This window comes from Poecilia formosa, unplaced genomic scaffold, assembly GCF_000485575.1.
Source record: "Poecilia formosa unplaced genomic scaffold, Poecilia_formosa-5.1.2 Scaffold353, whole genome shotgun sequence".
NCBI lineage: Eukaryota > Metazoa > Chordata > Actinopteri > Cyprinodontiformes > Poeciliidae > Poecilia > Poecilia formosa.
In genome coordinates, this window is record NW_006800292.1 from 290,950 (window position 1) to 301,642 (window position 10,693).

The 10,693-nt window shown below is 38.5% G+C and overlaps 1 protein-coding gene across 3 annotated transcripts in view; it reads right to left on the bottom strand.

Moving 5' to 3' along the window:
* Positions 1–4,234: 4,234 nt before the first annotated feature.
* Positions 4,235–10,693, bottom strand: part of adarb1b (adenosine deaminase RNA specific B1b) — a 92,269-nt gene continuing 85,810 nt past the window's right edge. For all 3 annotated transcript variants that reach the window (XM_007574461.2, XM_007574463.2, XM_016662003.1), the window contains 2 exons: positions 9,464–9,642; positions 4,235–8,785 (listed from right to left, as the gene is read on the bottom strand). In XM_007574461.2, coding sequence (XP_007574523.1) covers positions 8,609–8,785; positions 9,464–9,642 — 356 coding nt within the window. In that variant the 3' untranslated portion in view covers positions 4,235–8,608. The remainder of the gene's footprint in view (positions 8,786–9,463; positions 9,643–10,693) is intronic.

The window sequence follows — 10,693 nt, forward strand, 5'->3', positions numbered from 1 at the left end:
CACACACACACACACACACACCCACACACACACACACACACACACACACCCACACACACACACACACACACACACAAGGTCACATCCATACTCTAACCGTTGAATATCAGGAGGCCCGAGCCGGCCGAGGTGGAGACTGGTCTTGCTGTTTGATTCGCCACATACATCAACTCTGTTGAGCAGAAAATTGAAATGGAAATGTGGGCCTTGGAGGAGTGTGGCTCCCATTTACTCCTGGACCAGAGCTAATGATTTGTCATTTCTCTCAGGGGCACAAGCTGTTGGCCTCTCCCTCACTGCCCTCCTGCGCCGGGACGCCCAGAGCTGCTCCTCTGTTCTTTACTGCGCTGGCGCTCTGAGGCGACATGCTGATAAATTAAGAGAATGCATATTTTAATGTTTACCAGTGAATCTTTGTTTCTGGGCTCGTGGAGATGATTTTAGGCTTTCCTGGAGCTAATAAATACTAAATATTTAGCTTAAATACTAAGACAAAGCCAACTTTAATTACTTGTAATAAAAAGACTTGACAGAAGTTTCCATAGACAGAAAGAGCAGATGGTTTCTGCATTATTAAAACCCAGAGCGTTTCTAACGTGGTGAAGTTTGCTGCAATGACTGAATCTGCTTTTAGAGCTTTCATCCTGCCGACGGGGCGGTAAACTGCAGGGAGCCCAGTGTTTATAGCATCTATAGATTATTTATAATTGATCTGATAGTTCATCTGCCCAGAGAGTAAACAAAGAAATTACTATCAACTTGGAGGATTAGTTTAGGGTTTTGTCTCTGCTGATTTTTCTCCACAGCAGCAAACAAGAATGTAAAATTTTGATGAGCTTGGACCAAAATAAGTATTTAAAAATATATTGTTTTTTTTAATCACTTTAGAGACAGATGGTGAAAAGCTGTACGTTCGACCCATATATAAAAAACAGACAAACAAGAAAACATTGCAAATCCGACGTTGCTAACATAGTTTTTATTTTCCTTGCTTTCCTTCTTCTACTGCTCTGTTTTTAATGGGTCAACAGGTGAAACGGTGGGTAACATCCTGCACACGCTGACAGTTTATTACAGTGTAACAACTGGTGCAATTCTGCTAAATAAAATGTCCTTTAAAATAAATAATAAAGACTCTTCATTCTGTTTAAATGTGGCAGATGATAAAGATGTCTGCGTAAAGAAGCTGCTGGCATAAAATCTGGATAAAAGTTGATTAAATTTGCTGAATAAGCGGGACGTTCAACCGTTTGTTTTGACAACATTTTGATATGAAGGTGGGGCCAGAAAATTAAAGTTTTTTTTTACAACAAATGAAGAAATGACCAAAATGTTGACATCAAAATATGTCCAAAGAGGGAAATCTAATGCATATTTAGAAGATATTAACCAGTTCAGAGCTGTTAGAGGAAAAAACAAAGAGTCTCCAGAGGAAACTAGGAGAAAACGGAAACAAAAAAGGAAATAAATGATTATTTATGCAATGACTTATAAGTCTTTTACAGTAGTGAAAAAGCATAAAACTAAAGATTATTTTTCATAAATAAAAATACAATTTATTTCGGTGATAGCGATGCGTTCCTCCTGTTCACGCAGTGATTGTTACCAGCTGTACTTTATACCTGTCAGTTTTTCAATAAGCATCTATCATAAGTTCTGTAGCTAAAAGCTTTGAAGATGGCGCTTTGTTTGTTGTTTTTATGGATTTGTAAACAAAACAAAAAAAAATCCATTTTGCCAATGTTTGCTGTTGATATTTATGTTTAAATCGCAAGAAGCAGCAGAACAGGAGCAACCCATCACTGATACATCACACACTGATAGAGCAACACTGAAATATGAACACGCCATAATAATATTTATTATTATCAACAATGGGTTTTTGCGTAAAGTATTTTGTCATCCACTAAAAGGTACTGCAGCATCCACCACATCTCTACCTGCTGTAGTTTTATTTAATCTTTTTTAGTAAAAAGAAGTTTAGGAACCGCTGGACTGCACTGTATAAGAAAAATGACATCAACTCACTGAATTATTACTTGATCCGCTTGTTGTGACTGAAATCTACAACAAAAAAACAATGTCAGGAAGCTTCTTCTGAAATTAGGAAAAGATTCAATGCCTTAAACATCCTTTTTCTTTAAAATAAGACAATATTTATTAATAATTACATCTATCCGGTTTCAATAAATCATTCCAAATCAGATTTTGTTTGATCTGAATTAACTAATCAGTAAAACTGCAGTATGGATAAACGAGTTCTTTGTTCCCCAAGTTAAGTAAACTTAAAAGCATTTGACCTGAAGCATCTTTCAGATCTGAAGTACGTTTTGATTTACTCTTCAAATGAGTTCGGTAAGCACACAGAGAAAACCTGATGACCCTCCTTCACTTGCTGTCGGACTTGAAGATTAAAACCAGCAGTAAAATGCATGAGACGCCTCCGTCTGACTAATCCAGCCTCCACACTGAGTCTGATTGACACCCGACACGTAAGCAATTAGTTTCTGCAAAAATGTCACCACAGCCACAGAAAGCTACTCTACAGATTATATTAAAAAAACTTTGAACTAATGTGTTTCATTGTGTAACGCTGCAGAATCAGGACTTGACGATAGAATAAAGGTGTGGTGATGGTGGACCCTGAGGTGATTTTAGAAATGAAATATGTTGTTTGTCTAATTAAATTGGTGATTCCATCGGAGATCTCCAGTGACAGGCTGTTAATTCTCAGGCAAACAGAGCGACAGGTTAATGAAATCAGGCTGAACAGATGTTCCTTATTGTTGTACTGCACAGTATTTTCACCCATTGTCCTTTGTTACACAAGTTTACATCATATCACTAATGTTTGCTTTTTTTTCCTCAAAATTACTGATTGCAGAGCCGATACTTTTCTAATTTGTGGTTTTGACATCCAATATTCAAAAGAAAGGAAGTGATATATGATCTTCATATTGTACATGAATATCATATGCAATATGTATATGTATATTCATATTGTATATGAAGATCATATACAATATGATCTTCATATTGTATATGAAGATCATATAAAAGGTATAAAAAACAAAACAAAACATTTTAATCACATCTTAAGGTGCATACGTACTTTAATAAAATATTATGGATTTTACTGCCAACAGTGTATGTTTCCTGTTAAAAATTAATTTTTAGCATGTAAGGTTGCAGCTGAAATAATAATAAATCATGGTCATATGTCCTTGGATTGAAAAACATCTTAAAGCTTTTCTTTTGTTGCCTGTATGTTATAAAAGTGAATATCTGTTGCAGTGCTTTCTGGTATGTTTAATTCTTTTGAAAACCGTTTTCTGATGAAATGTATGAACAGATGTCAAAAATTGTGTGAATTATTTCATGAAATATGCAAAAAAATGTTAAATTAATATGTAAATACCACTTTTTCAAAACAGGATTCAGAAAGTGAGTCATTTTTGTGAACTAGGAGCTTCAACATAGTTCATTAGGAACAGAATCGACCTGGGGATGGACTAACCTGTGTCAGATGGATGTCAGGATAACCTGCTGCAGCAATGCATTGTTGACATTGCTGAGTGTGCTATGATTTTCTTTCTTAAGGAAGAAAAGTGTTCTGGACCTGAAATTGATTGTTTTTTAGCATTTTAACGTTGAGATGTGATCTGTTTAACTCTTGGTGATCAGAACTGAATCTCCAGGAAAGCAAACTGGGACCAAATGATGTGTTGAAGTGATAAAACTAACTCCACCTTGACCGTTAGGATGAGAATTGTGAATGCTTGTCATCATCTCACAGACACGCAGAGAGAAGAAAAGTCGAAGACATGAGAAATAAATTTGACCCAAAGATCAAAAGTAAACTAAGAACTTCTTTATTCTTTTTTCTTCTTGATTTCATATAACTATCTATATCTGTTTTTTTCTACATTGTCCTTAAAAGTTTGTCATCATGCTAGGTGCAGCTTCAGTGTTGGTAGAACATGCAAGGTCGTGGTTTGAGTTGGTGGAGGATTTCACACATTGGACAACTGGACCCAGAAAGAGCAAAAGCCTCCAAATGTGGGCTCACTGAACAGAACCAAAAGAACATAACCCCACCAAGAAGGGGGAAGGGTTGCACTGACCGTCTTCAGGGATTCACGAGGGGGTTAAGCAGAAGCAGTTCAGTTCTTGCTCCAGTAGTTGAATCCATCCGAACCATAAATGGAGACTTTTTCCTTTTTTTTTTTTGTCATTTTTCTTTTTAAATCATGACATCATCAGTTGACATCTTTAGTGCAGTCAAAAAAAAAAAACTAAACTCTAGAAGCAGGCAATCTTGACGGGGCATATACGAAAAAGAAAAACCCTCAGACAGCTTTGTAAAAATCAAAAACATTAACAGAATGGACTGGGAGAAACAGAGAGGAAGAGAAACATCTGTCACACTTGCATATGAAGTTGGCCTACTGGCTGGGATTGTAGGGTTCTTTTGTAGGGGATCACTCAATCAGACTGTTCTTCATTTTTACCATAACGCTAACTTCAAAGCTGTGTTCAAATTGTTCACTTATTCTTCATTAGTACACTATAGTCGTTTTCATCTCCTGTGCACAATTTCTACTGTTTACTTGAATGTATAGTACATTGTTGAAGACAGACCACTATGCCCTACAACCTGAGCTGACCAAGTCCATTAAGGCTAACGTTAGCATTCTAACATCCTCCGCTAATTATTAGTTTTCTAGCCACTGTGTAGGTAGTGTACTAAAAAGCTGCTGCCTGGTAGAGTAAAGATAGTCTATAGAAGTGCTACATGGAATCATCAAATTTGACCATGATTAAATTAAGCCTGAGCTAACAGCGAGATAATGCTAACATTAGGATTGTAGTGCCTTTGAAAACAGATAACAGTGACTCTAAATCTACCATTAATTGTGCACTCAGAAGTCCTCAGATGGTACAAAAAAGTGGTGTTGAGGTGGTACACTTCCTTTAAAAAAAAAAACCCAAATAACCTGAATGGACGAAGAATGCTAATGCTAAATTTAGCAAGCTAACATCCACTGTAGAGTGAACAAGAAAACTGTCATATGGCTTAGCAAAAGTATTGTAAAGGGGTAGTACACTCTTTACAATACTGTAGACTGTAGCCTATATGACCGTTGAGTAGCTGTGAATATTAACATACTGCTTCTGACATTAACATGTTAACACACTACTACCCAACCACCCAGCCACTGTCTAGACCATTTATTCTTGCAGACGTGTCAATATTGGACATATCATGAACAAAATGCCATAACATATTGGCATTTACATTTCTATTGTATTCAGATGCTGCGTTAGGTTGTTTCATAGAAATGGGTGGAGGCATTTTTTGATGTGCATCTAAAGCCACCAATCCACAGTCTTTAGCATGTTAGTATTAGCGGTGATGTACATTATATTAGTGACCGTTTACTGTGTCTAAGCCAACCAAGAAACACTGTTGTAGAATAACATATTGCTGATGCTAACCTTGGTATGCTTAACATACACAGTTAAGAATAACAAAAAAAATAGCAAAAGATGCATTAGCAAATGTTTTTCTCTGCTTTGTTAAAAAGTTCACGTTGAGCTCAGTGTTTCCAGGTTTTAACCACTGCCAATATGAAGAGTTTAGTAACAAAAGCATCTTCAAATTTTCAAGACTTTCTAATATTTCACGCACACTAACACAGCATCAACTATGGTCAACTAGACATTCAATTCTATGTCATACAGTGTAGTGGGTCTACATCAACTCTACTGTATTTCAGCTTTAGTCAATTCAGCATGGTAACACTAATGTTTGCATCCTATCATTAACATGAAGGGCAGCTAACATCCACCAGTTATTTTCTTTTTTTCTTTTATAAATAAAGCAACATATAAAAAGTTACCGGACAGTAGAAATAGTGTACATGAAACAAAATGTAGTGCCTTGACTGACCAAGAATGATAATAAAGTAAGCACGCTAATGCTGATGTTTGCATACTGACACTTATTGTCCGCAGTTGATTTTTGTGACTTTCCTGACTTCACGGAAAGTAAAACTGGTAACATAAGACTTAGTGCAACTTTTATGATGATGAATTATGTTATTATAAGGTTTTCAACCAAAACCAAAACCATTTATTTATAATGTGATGTATGCTGCTGGTGCTTGTTTATGCAATACCTGCAAATAAACATATTAAAGCAGAATTAAGAGTTGCAACACAAAAAAGCTGGCTACACCTGCACCATTCAGATTTTTTTTGTACACATACAATCTGAGTGAGTGAACATTTTGAACACAGCTTTGATTTTCTAATGATGGCTTAGAAAATAAAAATCAAAACAAGGAGGATTGGACAACCTTTGATGACATCACGAGTGGCAGCTGGTGGAGGAGAAATGTAACAGTGCTGCTTTTTTTGTTTTTTTCTTCCTGCTGTATCTGTCTTGCTACAATGGGAATGAATCGTGTCGACTCTGGAAGTGTTGGTGCCATGCTGTACATTGGCTGTAGTCAGTGATTCACAAACTTATATATAGGAACAATAAGATCTTCACATTCCTACTGACAAAGGAGAGAGCCAAAAGGTTTCCACAGAGGGAGAATTTGCCACATTTGTCGTTCCTTATATGCACAGAACAAGTATATTGCAACAGTTATGATTGCAGGTCACAAAATGCACGGTGGGCGCTGACAGCTACATTTGCACTAAAGAAGCCTGACTTTTCTGCCCAATGTGGAATATATATATATATATTTTTTTGTTGCAGAAAACACAAGTACAAAAAAAAACAAACAAAAAAAAAAACCTGCCAGTAAAGGGATGATTGGCGGAATAATGGCAAGCCATTAAAAAACAGGTCTTATTAACATTGGGGGGGAAAAACACGTGAAAATCTACATCTTTGGTGAAAATTTAACTGAGTATGCTGAAAGACACCTGAGCACACACAAATTTCACACTCAAACTGTGTTTTTTTATCCTACAGCTGGAAACAGGAATTGACTGAAGTTTGTTAGAAATGCATCTTCATTGACCAGTTTAAAACATGGGAGAGTATTGACTCATGGTGAACAGGAGTTAATACACACAGAGGCGTTAATACGGGAGGCTGAACATCAAACTGGAAAACTGTACATTTGGTTGGACACTACTGGCATCAGGTTTCAGCATACAGCTTCTGAGTCTGTTCATGCACGGTCTGTGAAGGTGCTTCCAAGGACAACGTTGTGGAGATTGCATGTTTGCATCACAGCCACCACAGATGGGCTTAATGTGGCATATCTTGAATCTAGCTTCATATACTGTACCATATGTGTGCTACAGGACATCTACTATTATCTGATCTGACAGCTGTCAGGGGTCTCTGTGGTGTAAATACAAGGTCTGAGAAGTTTGTTGTACTGTCACTGTTCTCTCAGTAGTTTCATCCCCAATAATCCTTTTTTTTTTTTTTTTTTTGATAAGGGAACACAGAAAGTAAATAAACAAACAAAAAAAACCCCTCTTCTTTTGAAGCCCCCCCCCAAAAAACTAATTCAATCAATCACAAGAAATTTAGAAAATAGAGACAAAGATTCAAAGCTGCCTGTGGAGAAAGTTGCTGGCATTCATTCAAAAATCATTGACGCATAGAGTTCCCCGTCGCTTGTTTTCTGCTCGGCAAGCCTCTCAGTTCAGTTTCCATGCAAAGCCATGGATTCAAAAAGGAAACCAAATAAATCAAGGAAAAGAAATAGAACGTGCAGCGCCTCCTAAAGCTTCGTCCCGGGACCCAGGTGAGGGGGAAAACTCCAACATGACCCACCCGGATATTCAAGTATGAAGTGACAGCGATGGGGAATACCTTTGAGGACAAATGAATGAATAAATGAATGAAAAAAAAAATCATAAAAAATGAACTTGAGTGTGCTAAGCTGCAGTCACACCTGTCCTGAATCTGTTTTATTGTGAGTCAATCAAACAGGGCGACGTTGTTTTAGAACATTTTCACCTTTAATAAAAGGGGCTAAGAACGCATCAGAGAAACACACATTATATGTTATTCCTACAATATTTTCACTTTTCTGAACTAGATTTACATCTTGAGGATTTATGAATCATTAAATTAAAGATCACTGTTTTTAATTTTAGCAATTATCTTTAGGTCCATACACATTGGTATTAGTAACAACAACAACAAAAATATCTTTCTTCTATGCTACATTTCACCCTATAAAGGCTACACTCATTTTGCGAAAAGAGACAAAAATCATTTTATCGCCACTTTTCCACACCTACAGCATGAGGAACATTTCTGTCCTGAAAACAAAGTGACTGAAAAAAAGGGCAATGGTTCCAGTTTAAAACAGAAAACAAGTAAAACCAAAATTATAGGCTTAAAAATCAAAGATGAGAAACAAGATGAGGCGGAGGTCCTCTGAGGAATGATGAGCTATGGAGAGTTCGTGGAGCCACGCAGATGACTCCACGAACTGACACGTGAGGACGGAAATAAAATGTCACTGAGGGGCTCGATAAGTTTTCCGGCCTGGGTCAGGGAGGGAGGGCAGGAGGAGCTGGTGCATTGGGAAACCCCCCCTCTCCTTTTGGTCCCCGGAATCAATCAGGAGCTGAGGGTGAACTGGTCTTGCTCGATGGGCTTTTTGACCCATGCCCCCAGGCCGGCCTTGTGGAAGGCCTTGATGAGGGCCTTTTTAGCAGAGTGGTACTCCATGGCCGCCTGCTTGGCCTCATGGTATGAGCTGGGCTTGGGCACTTTGATCCGCAGGATGGATGACAGCTGGGGAGCAAGAGGAAATGGAAACATAAAGTAGAATTTAGGATGAAGCTGAACAGGTTAGGATAGCTCTCTGTGCTTTACAAAACATGTTTATTACATTTTTTGCACAGAATCATTCTTATATAATGAGATTTTAGTCTGTTCCGTCCTGCCTATTCTGAGCTCCTTTCAGGATTAGCCACGCCCCCAACTCAATGTTTACAATCGCATGTGAAAATGGCTACAAACATTATACAACTGTACATCTTTGAAAAGCAGAAGTAGAGCCTCCTGCACAACCAACAAGAATGCAGCAAGTGGTTTCTAAATGGTAAACCAACAACTAAACACTTGTCTTTTCCAGTAGCCATTGTACAGCGCATACAACCAGCTGACTAGATGTCCTAAAGGTCAGCTTGAGTTCCTGAGTCATAATAGATTGAACAAATACTTAAAATAGTTATCTGTGACATTGATTTTTTTAGAAACAAACTTTAAACTTTGCCACCTGTGTTGCTTGGTCTTCATGATGCTGTTTGTTTGCTAATGTTCTCTAACAAACTTTGAACCCTCTGCAGAACAGACATACTTATACTGAGACAAAATTAAGGGCATCAGAGCAAAAAAGAGAGAAAAATGTAAACGCACATTATTTTTGCAAAGAACTGTAAGATAAGTTGTGTTTCCGGCTCTCTGTACCTTCGAGTGCAGGCGCACCCAGCGGCTGTAGAGGGCGTGTTTGCAGAGTCTGGAGAGCCGGCCCATATCGTCCTTCCCCGTGGTGGCGTTGATCACCTCCAGTGCCTGATCGCCGACCGTCCAGTTCACGCTGAAGTTCGGCGCCTTGCCCGGCTGTCGGGCCTCAGCGTTGCTTATACCTGGGAATCCCAAACAAAGAGTTGGTATGCTTACCTGAACTGTTCAATACTATCACCTCCTACTATGTTTAATCGAAAAGGCATCCTGATGCAGAGGCAGCTTATCAAACAGCCCAGATGTCTTTTAGCATAATTTTTCTAACTTTTTTTTATGTAATTCTATCTAACATGGTGGAGAGAAATGATGCCATCTACCTCGGAGGGGGACTCTGAGGATGAGGCCTGAACTCTTCCAAAACATGACAGGGCTTTGGCCTCCACTGTGTCTCAAACATAAATGGGAGATATATGGATGCCATAAATCCCTGTGTCCTGCTGGCTTCTGTGTGTGCGTGTATGTGTGAAAGTGCATTAAGCTCCTTGGTTCCATTTGGCAGCACTTGTGGCAGAAAATGATTTACAGCGGATGAAATCCTCACTGCTCTAAGGCCGCAGCCCTTCACCGCTAAAAAGTCTCTAAAGCGGAAAAGGTTAATAACCCCGGACTATTATCTCCTCTAGAGAGGAACCACAGTGGAGGAGCAGAGGATCACGGGGAACGGCGAGTAAAATCCAGGAAGCAAAGAGACGCCCCCGACCACAACGTCTAACGCTAAATCTGACTATTTTTAAGAAAACACAATGGCTATTCAGGAAGTGAAGTTTGAACTGAAAATTGTTCTTTGGGATTTGTATGAATGGAAACATAAATAGGCAGCAGTTCCATTCATAAGAAGCCGCACAAAACAAAGCACTGGTGCAGAGTAGTTTGGACCGAAGGGTTGGTATGTTGTTTAAACACTTTGTGAAATTGAAGTCACTCAGTCCCTAGTGGGTACAGAAAGGAGCCATTCGCCATGAGTTTATTCTGACATAACTGGAGTTTTATATAGATCTACTACAAACAGGCATATCGTTTAAAAAAAGGTTCAACTGGTTACAACAGCCAGTTAGCCAACCACCCAAAACACACATAACATCTGACCAATCAGCCAGCTGATTGGTCTGAACATCCATCCATCCATCCATCCATCCATCCATCCATCCATCCATCCATCCATCCATCCATCCA